The sequence below is a fragment of the Mastomys coucha genome, unplaced genomic scaffold (genome assembly GCF_008632895.1).
Source record: "Mastomys coucha isolate ucsf_1 unplaced genomic scaffold, UCSF_Mcou_1 pScaffold1, whole genome shotgun sequence".
NCBI lineage: Eukaryota > Metazoa > Chordata > Mammalia > Rodentia > Muridae > Mastomys > Mastomys coucha.
Window position 1 is genome coordinate 31087065 of NW_022196891.1, and position 23400 is coordinate 31110464.

Sequence of the window (23400 nt, forward strand, 5' to 3'; positions counted from 1 at the left end):
AAATGAAAAAAAAAGAAAGGAAGGAAGGGAAAAGGAAATTGAGCAAGCCAAGAGGAGCAAATGAGTAAGCTACCCCGCCCTGTCTCTGCATCATTCCTACCTCCTGGAATGTTAGTTCCCACCTCTGCTCCCCTCACTGCACTGTGACTCAGGATATGGAAGCCAAAGAACCCTTTCCTCCCAAGTTGCTTTTTGGTCCTGGTGTTTTGTCACAGCAGTAGTAACGCTAAGATAGTTATTCACTAGGGAAAATGATAAAAATCCCTACATGTTCAAAATCAATTCTTTAGTTTTTAATATTTTGCTCCTTGCTTGGTTGAATCCAAAGATGTAGAACGTGAAATGTGGAGAAAGAAGAGGTAACCTTTACTGGTTATTGGCCGAGTTGTGGTGCTGCTAGCGTCAAAAGTGCTCTGCGGTTTGTGGAAGTTTGCGGTGGAGGAAGCCCTTTTAGTTCCTTAATTTGTAGAGCTAATTGTGTGTTTGGTTTCCCACTTCTTCATTATGATCTTTTTCCCTTGTAGCTGCATTGTCCAAGGACTCCTTTGTTCTTTCTCCACAGTGCTTGATGGGCGGCATTATGGCCCCTAAAGACATAATGACAAACACTCACGCTAAGTCCATCCTCAACTCGATGAACTCCCTCAGGAAGAGCAATACCCTCTGTGATGTGACCTTGAGAGTGGAGCAGAAAGACTTCCCTGCCCACCGGATCGTGCTGGCTGCATGCAGTGATTATTTCTGTGCCATGTTCACTAGTGAGGTAAATGCAAGTCATTGCTGCATAAGTGAAATTCACATTGTAACCTTGCAGTCTTCTTATGTCAAGGGACAAAATAGCATGTGTCAGTGATTCGGCTATGGCGTTTGTCTGCCAATTGGTCACCAGGGTTAATCTTGCCATCACTGTCCTGTGTGTCTTCTGAAGGGGCTGCTCAATCAAAGGAGTTTTTTCAACACAGGGTCAAAAGTCAAAAGTATAGGAGCTCTTCCCTGTTAGAACTTCCAAACAAACCAGATATAGTGGCTCACACTTACAGTCCTGACAGTGGTAAAATCATCATAAATTTGAGACTAGTCTGAACTACAGAATAACACCCATGTGAAACCACTCAACAACGAAGAAAAAAAAAAAAGTCTGGTAAACCAGTGAATCTGTATAATGTGTTAGTCAAATAGGTAAGCTCCGAGTAAGGCATTTGATGGCCGTCTCCTTTAAATCATCAATAATTGTAGAAAATGAGTATTTATGCTGTTGATGCAGATTTCAGGGTGACTTCCAATTAGGGGAAGAAGGGATTTAGTGAATGACTATGTGGTATTAACTTAGCTTGGTGTGGTAGCACATGTCTGTAATGCCAGCAGTTGGAAGGTGGAAATAAGATCAGGAGTTCAAGGCTGGCCTGGTGGTGAGACCCTGTCTCATAAAGACAAGGGCAAGGGCTGTAGCTCAGTTGGTCTAATGGTTACCCAATATACACAAAGCCACTAAGTTAAGACCGTCCTTGCCTGTGTACAGAGTTTTAGGCTATTTGGGACTATATGAGACATTTTCTCCAAAACCAAAATTACTTTTTTTAAAAAAAAGGGGGGGTCAGCAAGATGATTCAGCAAGTAAAGGCACTTTCCATCAAACCTCGTGGACCCAATTCCAGTCCTTGAGACCCACATGGTAGAAGGAAGGAACCAACTCAGGGTGGGTGGATGTGTATGTGTGTGTGTGTGTGTGTGTGTGTGTGTGTGTGGATGTATGTGGATGTGTCTATTCACATATGCGCGAATGTGTACATGAGTATATGTACACGTTTGTCTGTGTCATTTTTCTTTTTTTTCTTCTCAAGACAGAGCTTCTCTATGTAGTCTTAGCTGTCCTGGAACTCACCCTGTAGATAAGGCCAGGCCAGCTTTGAACCCACAGATCCACCTGCCTCTGCCTCCTAGGTGCTAGGATTAAAGGGATATATCACCATCTGGCTTAAAAGTTTCTAAAAAGTAAAAATAAGAAGATTTAAACTAGTCTTTATAAGTATTTTAAATTTGAAATATATGAATAATTATTACATATTTAAACTTAGACATGTATCTGAATTATTTCATTATGCTGAGTTTTTGTTTGTATATGCCTGCATGAATTTTATGTGCATCATGTTCAAGCAGGTGCCCTTGGAATCCAGAGGGCATCAAATGCCCCAGAGCTAGAGTTCTAGGGGTTGTGAGCCACCTGACATGGGTGCTGCAAGTGCTTCAACACTCTCTCCAAGCCTCTGGTTTGGGTATGTGTGCATCTGTTTTTGAGAAAGAATCTTAATGCCCAAATTGGTCTGAAATGCTCCATCTTTCTGCCTCAGCCTCCTCAAGTCTGGAGATGATGGGTGTATGTCATCGTGCCTTGTTATGATAAGACTCTTTAAAAAGTATCTCTAACCACCAGTATTTTCTTTAGTTAATCCTCATCACCATGGGGCTAGAGATATGGCTCAGTGGTCAAGAGCACTGGCTGTTCTTCCAGAGGATCTAGGTTCAACTCCTAGAACCCACATTATGGGTCTAAATCCAGTTCCAGGAGATTTGACACCCTTACACAGAGATACATGCAGACAAAACACCAATGTACATAAGGTAAAAATTAAAAAAAAAAAAAAAGTACTTGTCAATGTAATGAAGAAATAGTTGCTAGAGCCAGATACAAAAGGAAATATGATAATAACAGCTATACTTATGGGCCCAATTATACCACCATGTTTGTCATTTACCCTAGGGGTAAATATTTCCATTTCATTTTTCAGATGAAGGGTCTCAACAAATGCCTTGCCAAGGTCACATCACTTGAGAATACTACATAGAGGTAGGCTTTGCCTCTATAGCATGTGACTGTAAAAAAAAATCATTCTTAACTCCCATGCTCAGTCATCAGGCTGGTAGGAGAAATAGAAAGTGGTTAGGCCATTCTGGCTAATCTGGCTAATTTCAGAACCATCTTGAGTAATACAACAGCACAGATCTCTAGCTTGTACTGTTCTTCATGATGTCTGCCCCAAAGCACTGGAATTTAGGTAGGTAGGGAGTGTTACCCAGAAGTGCTGAGCATGCAATTGACTAAGACTGCCAGGTGCTAAAACAGTACATGTCTTGCTTGCTGTCCTCTCGAACAACGCCTGCCTGCACTGTTTTTTCAACACTGAGAAATTTCTGGAATCTTAGGATGAAGAAAAAAACCTCATTTCTTCTCATACATGACTCATTCTTTCTTTCTTTCCTTCCTTCCTTCTTTCCTTCCTTTTTTTTCTCTTCTTTTTAAACAGGGCTTTTCTGTGCCTGTCCTAGAACTCCCTCTGTAGACCAGGCTAGCCTTGAACTCAGAGATCCACCTGCCTCTGCCTCCAGAATACTGGAATTAAAGCTGTGTGCCACTAACATCTGGCTAGGGATTTGTTGTTGTTTGTTTTATTGTTTTTTGTCGTTATTGTTGTTTTTGTTTTCAGAAACAAGGTTTCTCTGTATAACAGAGCCCTGGATGTCCAGGAGTTGATTTGTAGACCGGGCTGGCCTCGAGTTCTGTCTTTGTCCTAGTCACTCCTCCATCCCCACCCCTCCCCCCACCCCATGTGCAGGCAATAAAGAGGGATTGATTTTTTTTTTTAAAGATAATTTTTTCATTAGGTATTTTATTTACATTTCAAATGATATCTCCTTTCCCAGTTTCCCCTCCGGAAAAAAAAAAGGAAAACAAAACCCTGTTCCCTCTCTTCTCCCCCTGCTCACCAACCCACACTCTCCTGCTTTCTGGCCCTGGCATTCCCCTACACTGGGGCATGGGACCTTCACAGGACCAAGGGCCTTTCCTTCCGTTGATGACCGACTAGGCCATCCTCTGCTACATATGTTGCTGGAACCATGAATATCACCATGTGATTTGGTTGGTGGTTTAGTCCCTGGGAGCTCTGAGGGTACTAGTTAGTTCATATTGTTGTTCCTCCTAAGGGGCTGCAAACCCTTCAGCTCCTTGGGTCCTTTCTCTAGCTCCTTCACTGGGGACCCTGTGCTCAGTCCAATGGATGGCTGTGAGCCTCTACTTCTGTATTAGTCGGACACTGTCAGAGCCTCTCAGGAGACAACTGTATCAGGCTCCTGTCAGCCAGCACTTGCTGGCATCCACAATAGTGTCTGGATTTGGTGATTGAATATGGAAATGATTCCCAGGTGGAGCAGTCTCTGGATTGTCCTTCCTTCAGTCTCTGTTCCAGGATTGATTTTTTTTTTTTTTAAAGAATGTTTTTTGTTGTTGTTACTCTTTGGACTGATGGAGAAATCAAGTATGACAAAGCCATTTAGTTAATAATGGAAGTACATAAGAGTGTTGTTATAGGAGTTTGTGTGTTTGAGCACATGTGGGTATGAGTATGCTAAGCCATGTGAAGGTATAAGTGAGCCCAGAGCTTGACATCACGTCTTCCTTAACTGCTTCTCCACCTCTCCACCTTACTTTTTGAGACAAGGTCTCTCCCTGAACCCTGCGTTTGCAAGAGAGTCATGGGATCTACATGTCTCTGCCCCAGGGCTCTGAGGTTTTGCTATTACATTTGCTTTTGATCTTGTTTTTGATATACAATGTCACCTCATAGCCTAGAGCAGCTCTCGATCCCTGCATTCCTCTTGCCCCACCCCCATCCCCCAAGCTCATGCAGTGTTAACAGAGGAGCCGCTTACAATGATCTTCATGTTCTTTTTCTATCCAGATGTAGTCTGAGGGCAGATGAGAGGAATGTAGTGATCTTGGAGGAGGTTGTAGCTATAAATCTCAGAGTCCTATTCTCCTGAAATTTCATTGACTATTTCTATTTTAGCCAAACATGGTGGCAAATGCCTGTAATGCCAGCCCCCAGAAGTCTGGGGTGAGAGGGTGTCTATAAGTTCAAAGACGGCTTAGTCTACAACCTGAAAACCAGGCCAGCCACATAGCATATAGAAGAGAAGAGAAATAATGTTTTATCATAAAGGCACATGGACACTAGTGGTATGTACATGAAGCTCTTGTATTCTGTAATTTTGTTGTTGTTGTTTTTTTGTTTTTTGTTTTGATTTTTTTGAGACAGGGTTTCTCTGTGTAGCCTTAGCTGTCCTGGAACTCACTCTATAGGCCATGCTGACCTCGAACTCAGAAATCCGCCTGCCTCTGCCTCTGCCTCCCAAGTGCTGGGATTAAAGGAGTGCTCCACCTCTGCCTGGCCTATTCTTTAAGACATCTATGTTGGTTTTAATATGGAATCAGGTTAATTCTCTAGAAATTTTGATATTCCATTGTTCACTCCTAGGGATATAGCCAAGTGCCCATTTTATTTGAAGATTTACAAATACATGTCATATTTGCCAGATACAAATCAAATAAAATAGATTATAATTTAAAATATTTTGTAAAATTATTTTATGCTTATGAGTGTTTTGCCTGCATGTATGACTGTTTCAAATGTGTGAGCCTGGTATATGTGGAGGTCGGAAAATGGCTTGACACCCTCCCCCACTGGAACTGGTGTTTTGATTGTTTGCTGCAAATGGGTGCTGGGAATTGAACCTAGGTCCTCTGGAAGAGCAACTAGTACCCTTTTTTGTTTGTTTGTTTGTTTGTTTGTTTGTGAAACGGTTTCTCTGAGTAGCCCTGACAATCCTGGAACTCACTCTGTAGACCAGGCTGGCCTCGAACTCAAGAGATCAACTGCCTCTGCCTCCCCAGCGCTGGGATTAAAGGTTTGTGCTACCACTGACTGGCGAGTAGCCAGTACTCTTAACCACTGAGCCATCTCTCCAGCCTCAGATTGTTGTTTTTAAAAGATGTGTATTTAATTAGTACCAGCATCCCTTTAAGCTCTTAGACTGGGTTCTGTCTTTACCTTGTGGAATTAAAAGTACCACCCTTTTCTACCTCGTGAATTTTCAGCTTTCAGAGAAGGGGAAGCCATATGTTGACATTCAAGGTTTAACTGCTTCTACCATGGAAATCCTGTTGGACTTCGTGTACACAGAGACGGTACATGTGACCGTGGAGAATGTTCAAGAACTGCTCCCTGCAGCCTGTCTTCTCCAGCTGAAAGGTACAGACAATAAAAGGTGTCCTAGTTTATGACACATTAGCCCTGGAAGTGTTTTCATTGAAGTAAAATTAATCAAGAGAGTTTCAGAGATGAGTTTAGAAGCATGACATCTGAATCTTTGAGCATGGAAGATCAGATATAGTCAATAACAATGCAAAAGAATCTCTCCACATAAGAGTATTTAGGTCTTGTAAAAGAAATTATTGGTGTTAGCCAAGATGCTGAAACAGGAGGATTGTGTAAATTTCAATCCAATTTAGTGTATAAAATGAGACTACATCTTAAAATGAACCCAAGGGGTTGAGAGATGGCTCAGTAGTTGAGAGCATAGACTGTTGTTCTTCAGGAGAATCTATGTCTGGTTCCCAGCACCCACTCACAGCCCCATTTCCAGGGAACCTAATGTCCTCTTCTGGGCACCTCATGCCAGGCATGGAAATGGTACACGTGCTTCCAAAGCACCCATACACATAAACTAATTAAAGTGTACCAAGCAAAGCAGAATAGAAAATGTAGGTATTTACTGAATACAAACATGTATACATACATACACGTATACATACATGTGTACATACATACATAGTAAAAATTGTCAAGAAACTGTATTATTTACTGTCTACATAGATTCTGTTTATTTACCTTGTCATTTGATGTCTGTGTTTGCGGACTAACAAGAGGCTAAGAAGACTGTTTTGTTTTGTTTTTTTCGAGACAGGGTTTCTCTGTGTAGCCTTGGCTGTCCTGGAACTCATTCTGTAGACCAGGCTGCCCTCGAACTCAGAAATCCGCCCGCCTCTGCCTCCAAGTGGGATTAAAGGCGTGCGCCACCACTGCCGGGCTAAGAGGACTTTTTCTTATAAGCCTTTTTGTAGTTTTAAATCTGAATAATGTAAAATATCTTTTTTTTTCTAAAGATTTCTTTATTATATGTAATTATACTGTCGCTGTCTTCAGACTCTCCAGAAGAGGGAATCAGCTCTCATTAAGGATAGTTGTGAGCCACCATGTGGTTGCTGGGATTTGAACTCAGGACCTTTGGAAGAGCAGTCAGTGCTCTTAACCACTGAGCCATCTTTTCAGCCCCGTAAAATATCTTTTAAGGAAAATTTATTTCTGTTTACCTTTATTATTTATTTTTCTTATGTGTTTATTATTATGCTCAAATGTATGACCTCTGATGGCCACAGAAATCAGAAGAGGGTGTCGGATTCCCTCAAACTGGAGTTCCAGGCAGTTGTGGGCAGTTCTGGGAGATGGGAACTGAACCTAGATCTTCTTCAAGAGTAGTAGTGCTTTTAACTGTTGAGCTATCTCGTAGTCCCCTCATTTGTTTTTGTATTTGGTTGTTGAACCAGGGTCTCACTGTGTAACAGGTTATCTGGGAGCTTGCTGGTCAGGTTGTCCTCAGGAAATCCACCTGCTTCTGCCTCTGAAATGCTAGAATTAAAGACACGTATCTTCATGTCTGCCTTAAAATATTTATTGGAAATGAAATTTATGCCAGACAGTGGTGGCGCATGCCTTTAATTCCAGTACTCAGGAGGCAGAGACAGGTAGATCTCTGTGAGTTGGAGACATGTCTGATCTTCAGAGCTAGTTCTAGGACAGCTAGGACTTCACAGAGAAACCCTGTCTCAAAAAAACAAAACAAACAAACAAAAAAATGAAATAAAATTTAACTTATATTTGAGAAGGAGTGGGCTACAAAGGCAGACCATGTCTCAAAAAAAAAGTAAATAGCCGGGCAGTGGTGGTGCACACCTTTAATCCCAGCACTTGGGAGGCAGAGGTAGGCAGATTTCTGAGTTGGAGGCCAGCCTGGTCTACAGAGTGAGTTCCAGGACAGCCAGGGCTATACAGAGAAACCCCATCTTGCAAAAACAAAGAAACAAACAAAAAAGCCAGAACCATAAATGTTCTAATGCATGTGTTAAGGTGTAGAGCCAGGGTTCCTCTGATAACACGTAGAGAAGATGTTAAGATCCAAGAATGCAAGGCCACTTTATACTTGGCCAAGTCTCCTGAAGTCTGCTCACTACCCGTGTTTGTCCTAGGTGTGAAGCAAGCCTGCTGTGAGTTCCTAGAAAGTCAGTTGGATCCATCTAATTGCCTGGGTATCAGGGATTTTGCTGAAACTCACAACTGTGTTGACCTGATGCAAGCAGCTGAGGTTTTTAGCCAGAAGCATTTTCCTGAAGTGGTGCAGCACGAAGAGTTCATTCTTCTGAGCCAAGGAGAGGTGGAGAAACTGATCAAGTGCGATGAGATTCAGGTACAGGTTGACTTGGTGTTACAGTTTCTTTAAAACTGGGCTGTCACCAAAATTACAGAGAAGGATGGAGTGACTGTGTCCGTATTATGGCTTCATAATCAAATATCCATACTGGAACCAAACATTTTAATTTATTTGTGTATCTATGGAGAAAAATATATGAATTCCAGAGCTAAATAAATAAGCAGAAATTGGAAACAAGGTAAATTTTCTATGCAATACTGTTCCGCATTGGGTATGTAGTGGTGTTTGTTGTGTGTAGGTTTATAGTTAGGCTGAAGGTGGGAATGAGGAATTTAATAGAGGTCTAATAGATGTCTTTGAAGCCTGTACTTTAATCTCTAGTGTACTAGTTCTCTTCTAGAAAGATACTCAGAGAGCCAAGTCCTGTGTATATATTCCTTTTGGGTTTAATTCTCCACTGAAATATATTACCTGGTGTCTGTTCCATAGTTTGTATAAGAGCAATAGAAAGTATTAGAATGGGCTTAATGCTTTGACATGCTATAGGAGAGTTTGCTACCTAAAGAGATTCTGTGGCCATCCAGGTGTGCCAACGTGTATCTGTAATCCCAGTACTCAAGAGGCTGAGACAGTGAGGGAAAAAAAGCACCATGGGAGAAAAGAGATTCTGTGATACTCTGTGTAAACCATATGGTCTCTGTTCTGATTGGCTACAAAACAGTTGTGTATGTTACAGAGTAACATTAAGTTAAGATCTGGAGTGATGGCTCAGCAGTTAAGAGCACTGACTGCTCTTCCAGAGGCACTGAGTTCAAATCCCAGCAACTACATGGTGGCTCACAACCGTCTGTAATGGGATCTGATGCCCTCTTCTGGTAAGAGGGCTGGCGAGATGGCTCAGCCAGTAAGAGCACTGACTGCTCTTCGGAAGGTCCTGAGTTCGGATCCCAGCAACTACATGGTGGTTCACAACCACCCGTAATGAGATCTGATGCCCTCTTCTGGTGTGTCTGAAGACAGCTACAGTGCATTACACTGGAGTGAGCAGGGCCGGAGTGAATGGGGCTGTCCTGAGTTCAATTCCCAGCAGCCACACACATGATGGCTCACAGCCATCTATCTGTACAGCTACAGTGTACTCATACACATTAAATAAATAAATAAATCTTTTTTAAAAAAAAAGAAAAAAGAAAAAGGAAAACAACTTGAGCATTCTCTGTAGTTTTCCTTCCTCATATATCAAGACTGGCATTTGCTTTTTTTTCCTGGAATAACAACAAAAGTTGTTGTTTTTTTTCGTGTTTTGGAAACCAGCACAAAACTGGAACCAGATGTCTTGACTTCCAGTTGCTAGCACTTCTTCTTATTAAATAAAACACTGGGAGCTAGGCATGGTGGTGCTGTTCTGTAATCCTATAACTGACAAAAAGATGGTAGCAGGGTCAAGGGCTCAAGGCCTGTCCATGTTCCGTGAGACACCATCTCAAATAACAGCATGCACAGACCCAGCAGCATGTTGATTGTGGGAAGCAGTGTGTTGTATGATTAAAGCATCAACATATGATTACTGCCCATTAAAGACATTAGTACATAGTGTACAGGACTGTCCCAAGCATTAATTGGCAGTATCTTGTCTGATATATAAAAAAACAAAAAAACCTTTGTGAAGAATATTTTCCCCATTATGAATCATTAACAGTCACAGGCATATTTAGCATTTTCTCTGAAATTTTAACTTACTTGTTTTGTTTTTTTTTATTTATTTTATGTGTATGAGTACACTGTAGCTATACAGATGGCTGTGAGCCATCGTGTGGCTGCTGGGAATTGAACTAGGACCTCTGCTTGCTCTGGCCCCACCCACTCCAGCTCCAGCTCCAGCCTCAGCTCCAACCTAGCTCGCTCTGGCCTTGCTCGCTTCGCCCAGCTCACTCTGGTATAATACACTGTAGCCATCTTCAGATGCACCAGAAGAGGGCGTCAGATCTCATCAGGGATGGTTGTGAGCAACCATGTGGTTGCTGGGATCCGAACTCAGGACCTTCGGAAGAGCAATCAGTGCTCTTACCCGCTGAGCCATCACACCAGCCCAACTTACTTGTTTTTAGACAAAAGAAAACCTTTTTTTTTATTTAGATTTTTCAAGACTGGGTTTCTCAGTGTAGCCCTGACCATCCTGGAATTCTGTAGACCAAACTGGCCTTGAACTACAGAGATGCCTCTGCTTTCCCAGTGCTGGGACTAAATGCATATGCCACCATTGGCTGGCTAGACAAATTTTCTTAGTAGTAAATATCCTGCATTTTCCCCATCACCTGTCTCTACGATGGATCACCTTGACCTCCCACTTATTTCTCCAAGACTGCCACAGCTGGAGTCTAGCCTGTTGTACAAAGAATACTGGAACTGATCTTACAGCTCTTGGCCCTTCTAAGTGTTGTACCCAGGGTCACCACAGCAGTGTTTACAAACATCTCTTTATTACTGTCCTACTGGAAACATTCAGATGATATCCAGTCGCTTTTACTATGAATCCTTCAGCAGCCTGGTGCTTGCTTCAAACTCTGTTACCACCCACCCTTCTTCCTACCAGGCTGGTCAGCGAAAATGTCCCTACATGCCAGTTCTCTCTGCTCTAGGTCAGTTCTGACCTGTAGAAAATTCTTTCAAGATGAAGTAAATTTCCTTGCCTGGTCTGATAGCCATTAGACATATTGCTGTTGGGTGTTGGGATGTAGCTAGTACTGCTAAGAAGCTGAGAACGTAGCTAGTCCTTGCTTCAGAGGTAACTGTGAATAAAAATTATTTCAACTTTAATTAGGATAACAGATTTCCTCTCTCCATGCAACTAAAGTTGCAGAAATGACCAGACAAAAATTCAGGAATGGATGCAATTCTGAAAGGAAAGCCAACATATGACTTAAATACTATCTTAGTTCTTTTTAAATTGCATATAATTCTCTTCCTGTATCTGAAAAGATTGTTTTCCCAGAACTTCCATATTTCTGGAAGATGGGAAATAACAGTAATGGAAGACAGGAAGCACAAAGGAGAAAGTAAGCATGGCTGCTTTTAGTTTGTGGGAAACCTTTTTCCCTGGGAAAGTAAATGTCTGTGACATGTAACTCTACATTAATAGGTGGATTCTGAAGAGCCAGTCTTTGAGGCTGTCATCAACTGGGTGAAGCATGCCAAGAAGGAGCGAGAAGAATCTTTACCTGACCTCTTACAGTATGTTCGGATGCCCCTGCTGACTCCCAGGTACATTACAGATGTAATCGATGCTGAGGTAAGTCACATAAGGCACTTGGTATCCAGAAACTCCACTAACTCCACAGCCTAGTTACTCAACACTTTAATTTAGGCAGAGTCACCTGGTTCCTTTCAGCAGGAATGGTAGAGAGATAAAGGTGGGAACGTTCTAGGCATAAGAAAGGTTTATTGCTTGGCAAGTCAGGCTTCTGTCACAAATGAAAGTCTGTAATTTAATTTTACTCTGTGTTGTCTTTTTGTTTTATGTGCCTCTGAATGTTTTATTAAAAACTCTGTACAGGTCTCGGTTAAGCATAAATTGTTATAAATTGCTCTGAAAAAAATGAGACAAAAGTTGCTTTGTGTGTCAGACCCTCATGGTTTTACTTCTAGTAAGTCTGATTTACTTAGTATTATGCAGTTGAGCCTTCTGTTGTTTTATAAAAGTATTTCTCTAACTTACGTTGCAACAATGTTCCAGGCAGTGGTGGGTCACAACTTTAATCCCAGCACTTGGGAGGCAGAGGCAGGTGGATTTCTGAGTTCCAGACCAGCCTGGTCTACAGAGTGAGTTCCAGGACAGCCAGGGCTATGCAGAGAAACCCTGTCTGGAAAAACCCAAAATAAAAAATAAAAAAGGTTGCAACAGTGTTTTGTAACTGAAACACACACACAGACACACACACACTGTGTTACTAGATGGAGGGTTGTCCTCATTTGCTTTCTGTTTATTGTGATAAGCACCATGAGCACACAGCAGCATGGGAAGGGCAGAGTTTATCTCCTTGCACGGCACAGTCCCATCACCAAGGGATCAAGGGCAGGGGTTCAGAGCAGGAGCCTGGAGGCAGGAGTTGAAGCAGAGACCATAAAGGAACACTGCTTACTGGCTTGCTTCCATTGGCTTGCTTAGCTTGCTTTCTGATACAACTAGGGACTACCACCAGTTCAGGAGTGGTGCCTCCCACGTCAGTCACTAATCAGAAATGCCCCTCTGCGGCCCCCTCCCCCAACATATGTCCAATCCCACGGAGGCAGCTCCTAGGTTGACAGCCGTCCTTTAACAAGCACTGATCTATATCATTTAGGTGAAGCCCAGTAATTGAGTTACTGCTTGGGCAGGACCTGACCATTTTAAAAATTAACCATAAAAATAGTTTCTTAGTTATTCACTTTACAAATTTTGCCTGGCCTGTTGTGGTGAGAGCCTGTAATCTCTTGGTAGAGATAGGCAGGCATATCAAGAATTCAAGGCCAGCCTAGGTTACATGAGACCCTATCTCAAATGAGTAAACAAATATTGGGACCTCCCCCCCCAATTAAAAAAAATTCAGGCTAATTAATGCCACATCTCAAACTTATTTTCCCCTTCTTTCTTAAGACCTCTATTTGTTAGTTTTCTGTTGCTGTGATAAAATACCCCAGAAAAGCAACTTAAGGGAGAAAGGGTTTATATTGGCTCACAGTTAAAAAGTTCCAGTTTGGGCTGGAGGGATGGCTCAGTGGTTAAGAGCACTGACTGCTCTTCTCAAGGTCCTGAGTTCAAATCCCAGCAACCACATGGTGGCTCACAACCATCCATAATGAGAACTGATACCCTCTTCTGGGGTATCTGAAGACAGCTACAGTGTACTTACATATAATAAATAAATAAATCTTTAAAAACAAAAAACGAACAAAAAGTTCCAGTTCATCCTGAAGAAGGCAAGGCAAACAAAACCGTGAAACTGTGGGTCACACGGTACCATAGTCATGAAGCAGAGAAAGAAAAGCTGGTACATAGCCGAATTTCTCTTTTTTGTTAGGTTTGGATCCCTAGCCAATGGTAGAGTGTGGCCTACATTAAGGGTAGGTCTTACCACCTGAGCTAAACTTTTCAGAAAACCCCCTCACGGACACAAAAGTTGGTTTGTCTCCCAAATCAGTCAAGTTGATAGTGAAGCTCAACCTTCAAGCCCTCTGAGTCAGTCTTATGTTATGTTTTGGTACAGAGATCCAGAGCTAGAATAGGAGGCTCAAATCCTAAATCATCCTGTGAGACCCTAGGGAGACCTTTTTCCTTGTGAAGCAGCACTTACATTACCCACCTCATTCATGGTTGCCAATATTCATTTGTAGAAGCTTTAGCGATGTCTGTATAACAGTCGTTGCTACTGTTATAGATTTTTTTTTTCCAGTGCATACTGAAAACTTCTTGGAGTTAAACTAATAAACTAGAGCTTATATGAGTTGAAGATCCCAACAGGAAACAGATGGTACAATTCTAAGGAAGACGTAATATATATATAATATATTCATATATATACATATATATTCATATATATGAATATATACATGTATTATATATGTGTATATATACATGTATATATTCATATATATGTATATACATGTATTATATATATATGAACTGTTTACAAAGTTTCATTTGGAGAAACAGTAAAGGACAGTGGAGACTCCAGATCTAGAGCAGCCCGCCTGTCACCAGCTGGACTAAGAAGTGGGTCTCAGAGCCTGAAGGGAAAGAGCAGGTCTTGAGTGCAGCCTGCCCTTCAGCAGAACTCATCCCAGCTGGGAGCCATGAAGAGACCTTACTGGTGCAGTGTATAGACACTGGTTTTCTGAACTAGAGAGCAAAGTACAGAGTGGAGGTCCATGCTAATACAGAGATCTGTTTCCTATGGAGGTGTATGTGTATATGTGCACATATGCATGCACATGTAGGCCAGAGGTCAGTCTTCGGTGCTGTTCTGCAGACCATCCAACTTGGGTTTTGAGATATAGTCTCTGGTTGATTGGCCCAGAGTTTCTGATTGGGCTGGCAATAAGCCCAGGAATCTGCCCGTCTACCCACTAGTAGGGGCATTACAAGTATAGGCTACCATGTCTGGCTCTTTATGTGGTTTCTTGTGACAGAACTTGGGTCATCATGCTTACATGGCAAGGACTTTACCAGAGTGAGCCATCTCTCCAATCCATCTAAAGCACCACTGGATATAGATGTGGAAGCTGGACTAATGGTGAATGCATGCCTATAACTCTGCACTTGGGAGATAAATGCAGAAACATCAGATGTTGAAAGTTATCCTGTGCCGTTAGAAGTTTGAGACCAACCTGGGCTACAGGAAAACCAATCAGAAAGAAAGGATGAAAAGGGTGGAGAAGAGGAGAACAAAAGAGGGAAGGGGAGAGAGCGCTTTGGGGAAATTATTTCAGAGAAGACATTTTTCCAAGAGAGAGTGTGTGTCTTGTCTTTTTGAGACAGTGTCTTCCTCTAGAACATCCTGCCTAGAAGTCAGTATGTAGCCCTGAATTGGCCTGACGTCTCAGAAATCCTTTTATCTCAGCCTGCCAAGTACTGGCGTTGCAGATGTGAAGCCAGCGTGCTCAGCTCCTTTAAGATCCGTACTAATCCTTACATGCCTTTATCTACACACATAAATTGCTTCTTTATATGTGTCATTTTACTATTACAATATTAGAAATGGCTTTTGTCTTCTGTCTTCTGTCTTTTAGCCTTTCATCCGCTGTAGTTTACAATGCAGGGATCTAGTTGATGAAGCAAAGAAGTTTCACCTGAGGCCTGAACTTAGGAGTCAGATGCAAGGACCCAGGACAAGAGCCCGTCTAGGTAAGCTGGTATTCCTGGAAAAATGAGGATGTGTCCTTCAACCCCTTTTTCAGATGGTATGATATAGTTGGAAATAACATCTGTAATGCATACAGTAGACTTGTTTTAGACTTGCTTTTAATCTCTTTAGACAAATAGCTACCATTTTAAGCTTTTATTTCCAGTAGTTTGAGAGTGTCTTTATGGCATATAACTATTGGAGATAAGTTAGATAAAGTAGAGAGAAAAAGATTTTATGAATTATCATATTATATAACATTAAATTTCTATTTCAGCATTTAAATAAAGAGCTTGAAGCTGGGGATGTATCAGTTGTTAGAGTGCTTTCCTAGCCCTGAGTTCAATCCCTAGCACAACAGAATTGGGATGTGGTGGTAAATGCCTGTAATCTTGAAGTAGAGGCAGGAAGATTAAGTTCATCCTTGGGCACAGAAAAAGTTAGAAGCCATCGTGGTAGACTATGTTAAACAAAGTCCTACAACTACAGGGTGTTTGACAGTCACATGTCATAGGTAAAAATATGAGGCCAGAGTTGTGGTACAGATTTCTGGCTTGCTACTTACCTTAGACAGAAACTTTATTCTGTCTGCCTCAGATGCTTTATCTGTGAACTGGGAATCAGCATAGCATCCAGTTCTAAGAAAGTTATGACAATTAAATGAAGAACTCTAGGAAAGGCTAGGAATAGTTACTGTCACAAAAGTGTTACCTATGTTAGCAAACAGACAGAGGTTCAATCTAAGCCCTGCCAGTGGCTAATTGGTGATAACAATTTATCTGATCCTAACTGGTTATAGTGGCACAGAGCACTAATCCCAGCACTCAGGAGGCCTAGTCAGGTTGATATCTTGTGAGTTCAAGGCCAGTCTGGTCCAGATTGTGAGTTCCAGAGCATCCAGGGCCAAATAGTAGACCCTGTTCCAAATAAATAAATAAATAAATAACCACTTGATTTGATCTTATGCTTTTACCCCTAAAATGAGGCTTAGTTTCTTGTGAGTGGGTTGTTGGGAGGATTAAATTGGAACATAATAAGATACCTAGCTGGCACAGAGTAAATACTTAGCTATTTTATCTTGGTCCTTATTACTTCTCTGTCAAAAGAGCCTTCCTGCCACTGTGTAAAACTATTTTGTAGATTATCATTTATTCTGTATATGTGAGGTGGCACTTCATTTACTTTTATTTTTTTAAAGAATTTATTTTATTTTTTTTTTATTTTATAAGTTTTGAGTGTTTGCCTGCTTGCATGTCTGTGTGCCACTTGTGTGCAGTGCCCACAGAGGTCAGAAGATGACATCAGATCCCCTGGAACTAGAGTTCTAGATTGTTATAAGCCACCATGTGGGTTCTAGGAACAGATGCTTAGCCACAGAACCATCTCATCAGCCCCTAGTGTTTTATCATTATTTCCTTTTCTTATTTTTGATTTTAGAATTAATGCATATTAGGATATTGGTAATCAAGCTGTCTGTTGATAGAGGAGTAAGCAGTGTTTTTTTTTCCAGTTTTTTCTTGTTTTATTTTTAAGATTTCTTTTATTCATGTTTATTTGTTTGTGTTTATATGAGTTTCTGAGGGGACCAGATCTCCTGGAGTGGAGTATGAGACTATTATGAGCCACCTGGGTGCTAGGAACCAAACCTCCTCTGCAAAAATAGCTTTTAACCACTGAGCCATCTCTGTGGCACTCTTTGCTGTTGTTTTCAATGAAATTCTTCCCATTTTAAATATTTTTATTTTGTTTTATAACATGTGAGTGTTTTGTCTGAATGCAGGATATATGTGCACCGTGGAGGCCAGAAGAGGCTGTTGGATCCCCATAGAACTGGAGTTACAGACAATTGTGAGCCAGCAAATGGGTGCTGGGAATCAAACGTCTGACCTCTGGAAGAGCAGCCAGTGCTCTGAGTCACTGAGTCATCTCTCCCCCCTGCTCACCTCCAGTCACCCAGAGTGTATGTTTAATATTAAAATATATAGAAGCAAAAAATTGAAAATTGCCCCAAATTCTACTACATAGAAATATATTTAGAAAAAGAGGAGAGGCAGAAAAAAGAATTGGGGCTACAGTCAGTAACTCCAGGGGACCTGAGATCCTTTTCTAGTCTCCAAAGGTACCTGCACACTTGTACATTTAAACTCATGCAGGAACACATACATAAATTAAAAACAGAAAAAAAGAACTGTTAGGAAAGGTATGAATTCCTGTAGCGTGACAAAATGTTATTTGTATATCATGTACTATATACAAAAATATGGATCAATGCATATAGATTAAGGAATAAATAAAGTGTGGAAACAGAAGTTACAGGGAAATATTTGCATAATTTTCAGATCAGATCCATTTTTTGTTTGGTTTGGTTTAGGGGATTTGTTTTGTTTTGTTATTTTTAGGTAGGCTATTACACTGTAGTCCAGGCTAGTCTAGAATTCATTGTGTAAACCAGGCTGACTTTGAACCTAGATGATCTGGCCTTAGTCTTCTAAGTTCCAGGACTATAGTCATAAGTCATCACACCCATTCTTTTTTTTTTTTTTTCTTGAGACAGGGTTTCTCTGTGTAGCCCCAGCTGTCCTGGAACTCACTCTGTAGACCACGCTGGCCTCAAACTCAGAAATCCTCCTGCCTCTGCCTCCCAAGTGCTGGGATTAAAGGTGTGCACCACCACCGCCCGGCCCCATTCTCTTTTTTTAATTATAATATATGGTAACCATTTTTATCATACAAATAGTATTAAACATGTTCATATTGCTGAGCCAAGGTGAAATTCTATAAACCATGTACTGCCTTTATCCTAAGTGTCTTGGTGGAATGAGGTAGGAGTATAATTACCAGTGTATCTAGTATATAAGACTGAGTATGTTGACCAAAAATTGTTGATATTTCCAAAAACATGGTATACAACTCAAGTTCCTCCTGTAGAGGAATGAATGACTCAAGGTAGATTACAGTACAGTTATACCATGGATGGTGTGGCACCAAGCGAAACATCGTGTCATGTGTGCACAGCTGGGACTTTTCTCCCCTTTGCCTTTCTTTATTATGTATTGAGCACAGTGGTGGGAGGACATTGCATAGGCCATGGTGTGTCTGTCCAGGCTTGGTGGTAAATGCCTTTATGCCCTTTACCTGCTGAGTCAGCTCATTGTCCCCAGCTTTTTCTTTTGTCTTTTTGTCTCTCTGTTTCTGTCACTCTCTGTCTCTTTTAAATAGAATCTTGCAGTTTAGTCCAATCTGACTCAAAGTTCTTAATTCTCTTGCCTCATCCTCTTAAGGAGCTGGACTATAAGCACCAAGCTGTACTGGCTGAACATTTAAGGGAAAAAAAATCATTTTTGAAAACGGGCAAGTGCTGGGCAGTGGCACACGCCTTTAATCCCAGCACTTGGGAGGCAGAGACAGGTGGATTTCTGAGTTCGAGGCCAGCTTGGTCTACAGAGTGAGTTCCAGGACAGCCAGGGCTATACAGAGAAACCCTGTCTCGAAAAACTAAAAAAAAAAAAAAAAAAAAAAAAAAAAAAAAAAAAAAAAAAGAAAGAAAGAAAAAAAGAAAAAAAAAAAGAATAACCAGTCTAGGGTCTACAGCTCAAAGATAGTAAATTTCTAGAAGATCATACAAAGCAGTGACTGAGCAGGGAGATGGCACTAGGTGGCATTTGTGTCAGTAGACCTCTATTCCTAACTTTATATATTTACATTACGGATTATTTTCTCTTGTATCTCTTGTAGGGGATCAGCCTGAGGCATGCTAGCCAAGTGCTGTTGCACTGAGCTGTCTGCCTTTCTGTAAACTCTAGCAACCTGCTATGTAGGCTTGTTATCTTCCTCTGAGCCACAGCTTGTATCCATGTAAAGAATTGAAAGGGATGGGGGTGGAGGGGAGCAAAAGAAAGCTTGGCTGTCAGATCTGCTACTTGACTGTATCTGTCTTGTCAGAGCCACGGACGGTGCTGCATTTGTTCTTTTGGTCATGGTCACCTGAGACACTGACACAGAGCTTGCAAAACTCAGTTAATGAATTGTCTGACCAAGGCACCACCAAATTATTCTCTCCCCCAGCTATCAGAGTAGATGTCCAGGAGAACTCTGCCAAGAAGAGCTAGGGCCAGAAATAAGACTCTGGGGAGGGACAGTTTGATAGACAGGCTGTTACTTTCTGTGAGAAAATAGAGGACTGTCTTTGTTCTCTTAACACTTATTTTGTGTGTTAGGGGTGCACATGTGGATAGTTTGTGGGAGTCAGTTCTCCCTTTCTACAGTGTAGGTTCTGAGGACTGACCTCAGGCCATCAAGGTTAGCAGCCGATGATCTTACCTATGGGGCAGTCCTGGGGGCCCAAGACTTCTTTTTATGGTGATAAGTGCATCTCAGAGATTTAGACTCTGGAAAGTTATGGCCTTAAAAAGAAGTGCCTTTGGCAGGGGAGACTGCTCATCAGCAGCATGGGGACCTGTGCTTGGTTCCCAGCATGCGTCAGGCATGGCTGCGCTCACCATGAGCCCAGTGCTGTAGAGCTGCAGAGGAAGGCCCTGAGTTTGCTGGTGAATCTGTTCAACCTAATTGCAGAGCCTCCACAGTTCAGTAAGATGTTGTCTCAAAAAACAAGGCAGAGAGGCAGTACAGAACCTGACACTCAGAGGGGGAGCACACAGAAATACAAGGCAGAACCAGTGCCTACACATACACAAAACATGCACTCAAACCTATACACACAGACATTCTCAAACACATGGAAACACAAAATAAAAAATAGATACCACCGGGGCGGTGGTAGCACACGCCTTTAATCCCAGCACTTGGGAGGCAGAGGCAGGTGGATTTCTGAGTTCAAGGCCAGCCTGGTCTACAGAGTGAGTTCCAGGACAGCCAGAGCTACATAGAGAAACCCTGTCTTGAAAACAAAACAAAACAAAACAAAAAGATATTTGGGGGCTGGTGAGATGGCTCAGCGGGGAAGAGCACCGATTGCTCTTTGGAAGGTCATGAGTTCAAATCCCAGCAACCACATGGTGGCTCACAACCACCCATAATGAGATCTGACACCCTCTTCTGGTGCGTCTGAAGACAGCTACAGTGTACTTACATATAATAAATAAATAAATCTTTAAAAAAAAATAGATACCTTCCTATTATGCAGTTTTATTTTAGATTAGTTCTCAGGCAAATACAAAAGCATCCTAGGTGAGCCTGGTGGCACACGTTTGTAAGCTAGCTGTGTCAGAGATTGAGACAAGGCTCGCAAGTTCAAGGCCTGCCTGACTATACAGAGTGTGTTCAAAACCAGCCTGAGCAACTAAGTAAGATCCAGTCTTGAAATAAAAAGTTTTAAATGTGATGTAGGAGTGGTTACAGGTAGTGGTAGAACACTGAGGCCTTTAATCCAATACCTAGTGCCTCCAAAAGACGACACAGTTTCCTGTTTGAACCTTTCTACTCATTGCCCTGTAAGCAGTCGCCTAGCCAGGGTCAAGTAACCTTCTTTTTCCTGCCTTTGTCCTTAGGAGCCAATGAAGTGCTTCTGGTGGTTGGGGGCTTCGGAAGCCAGCAGTCTCCTATTGATGTGGTAGAGAAGTATGACCCCAAGACACAGGAATGGAGCTTTTTGCCAGTAAGTCATGGTGGGACCGTTTCTAGTAGAGTTGAAATGTCATTGGTTCCTGACACTAGCTCATAAATGACCAGCTTTGAGAGTAGAAAAGCTTCAGAATAGCTGAATGTATGTCCCTTTCAGCCATGCTGTGTGGATAGTTAGGTATCCAATAAATGGTTGCTTTTCTTTGGATTGTAGTAGATGTTTCTTGGGTTTTTCCATTTCTCATTCCATTGTTTTCGTGTGTGTCCACACATGAGGGCATGTCTGTGAACAGTTTTCAAGGATCCAATGTAGGTTATCAGCCTTAGCAGTAGACACCTTTGCCCAAAAAAAGAACCTTGCAGGTCCCATTTGTTTTGAGACATGTCACTGTGTATTCCTGGCTGGCCTCAAACTTACAGGCTTTCCTTACCCTCCTAAGCCAGGGTTCCACATGGGAGCCCCCACACTTGGCTTGTTTTTTGAGATAAGATCTTGCTGTATAGCTCTGGCTGGCCTGATACACAGTGTATAGCCCAGGCTGACCTTAAATTTATGGCAGCCCTGCTTCAGGCTGACAAATGCTGGTGTTATAGGCATGTGGCCACCACCACACCCAGGTTAGTTTCTGACTGTTCCAATTAGAAGTTCTCATTGTAGAAGTGCCAGTAGCCATATATCAATTTAACAGCCATTTAGGCTACACAGCTTGTTCCATTGGTCATGCTGTGCTAGACTGAACTTAGTTCTGTTGAGTCTAACTGAAAAGTTCACCTGAAAAAGTTAAGTTTCCTTTCAGTATTTCAGTACTGTACAACCAAGAACCATTTCTGAGGAGACATGGAAAACCTTTGGACCATTCTTACCCTTTAGGGTATTTCAGACCTGGCTTCAGGATTAGCAATATGCCCATACTTTCCTTATGGAAGGATATTCAGTCTCTTAGCCCATTGCCTTAGAGAGAAGACAGTAGAAAGCCATGATGTCTACTATAAAACTCACAATGAGGCAGAAGCATTTCCTCTGTAGGCAGTCACTGTCTAGCCCCTTTCTAATGGCAGGGAAGAAAAGAAACAAAGAAGATTAAAACAGGCAGGGTGTGGAGGGAAAGGTGGGGCTAGAGTGTGCCCATCTAAATGGTATTATTCCTCTTCTCTCCCAAATCCATAGAGCATCACTCGCAAGAGACGGTATGTGGCCTCAGTTTCCTTACATGATCGGATCTATGTAATTGGTGGCTATGATGGCCGTTCCCGCCTCAGTTCAGTGGAATGTCTAGACTACACAGCAGATGAAGATGGCGTGTGGTACTCTGTGGCCCCTATGAATGTACGGCGAGGCCTTGCTGGAGCCACCACACTGGGAGGTAGGTTTGATAACAAACGATGTTTCATGTAGCTCTTTACTGTTTTGTAGGAGCATAACTAAATGTCTCATTTCAAACGCTCATTCTTGCTTTCAGAAATGTCTTTGTTAACAGAAGCTATTCATTATTTGTAGACATTTCAATATTGACTATAAAACTGGTGTTTCGTATTCCATTGTGCTATATGGTAGTGGGCACTGATCATGTTTTTATAAACTCCGTGTGGACAGTCTCCAAATGCCTTTAAGTATTTCTTTGTTGTTTGTTTTGTCTTTCAAGACAGGGTTTCTCTGTGTAGCCATGGTTGCCCTTAAATTCCCTTTGTAGACCAGGCTGGCCTTGAACTCAAAGATCGACTGGAGTGCTAGGATTTAAAGTGTACACTACCACCAGCTAGTTGCTCTTTTTTTTTTTTTAAGAATTTTTATTTTGGGGACTGGTGAGATGGCTCAGCGGGTAAGAGCACCAACTGCTCTCCTGAAGATCGTGAGATCAATTCCCAACAACAACCACATGGTGACTCACAACCACCCGTAATGAGATCTTGACACCCTTTTCTGGTGCATCTGAAGACTACTACAGTGTAGTTATGTATAATAATAAATAAATCTTTGGGCCAGATGGAGCAGGGACTGAGCAAGCTGGGCTGACCAGAGCAAGCAGAGGTCCTAAAATCAATTCCTAGCAACCAGATGAAGGCTCACAGCTATCTATACAATTACAGTGTGTATTCATATATACATAATAAATAAATATAAAAAAGAAAAAGGCCGGGCGGTTGTGGCGCACACCTTTAATCCCAGCACTTGGGAGGCTGAGGCAGGTGGATTTCTGAGTTCAAGGCCAGCCGGGGCTACACAGAGAAACCCTGTCTCAAAAAAAACAAAAAACAAAAAACAAAGAATAATAATAAAAATCAACTTGAAGAAATATAAGAATTTATTTGCACTGTGCAGTGGTAGTGCACCTTTAATCCCAGAGGCAGAGGCAGGCAGATTTCTGAGTTCGAGGACAGCCAGGGCTACACAGAGAAACTCTATCTCAAAAAACTGGAAAAAAAACTGAAGAAGAAGAATTTGTTTGCTTGAGATAGGTTCTGAAATAGCTCAGGCTCAAATTTAACTTAGCATGTAGCAGGGAATGGCCTTGAACTCCTGAACCTTCTTCAGAACCTCCCAAGTGAGTGTTGTAATTACATTCATGTGTGCATCCCCTCCTCCCCAATCTTTTTTTTTTTTTTTTTTTTTTTTTTTTTT

General features: G+C 41.8%; 1 protein-coding gene across 1 annotated transcript in view; it reads left to right on the forward strand.

Moving 5' to 3' along the window:
• The window catches only part of Klhl12 (kelch like family member 12), a 30109-nt gene that overhangs the window by 2685 nt on the left and 4024 nt on the right, over positions 1 to 23400 (forward strand). Inside the window, exons 2-8 of the mRNA XM_031383290.1 lie at positions 563 to 763; positions 5933 to 6086; positions 8141 to 8358; positions 11462 to 11611; positions 15088 to 15202; positions 20708 to 20814; positions 21949 to 22144. Coding sequence (XP_031239150.1) covers positions 569 to 763; positions 5933 to 6086; positions 8141 to 8358; positions 11462 to 11611; positions 15088 to 15202; positions 20708 to 20814; positions 21949 to 22144 — 1135 coding nt within the window. The 5' untranslated portion in view covers positions 563 to 568. The remainder of the gene's footprint in view (positions 1 to 562; positions 764 to 5932; positions 6087 to 8140; positions 8359 to 11461; positions 11612 to 15087; positions 15203 to 20707; positions 20815 to 21948; positions 22145 to 23400) is intronic.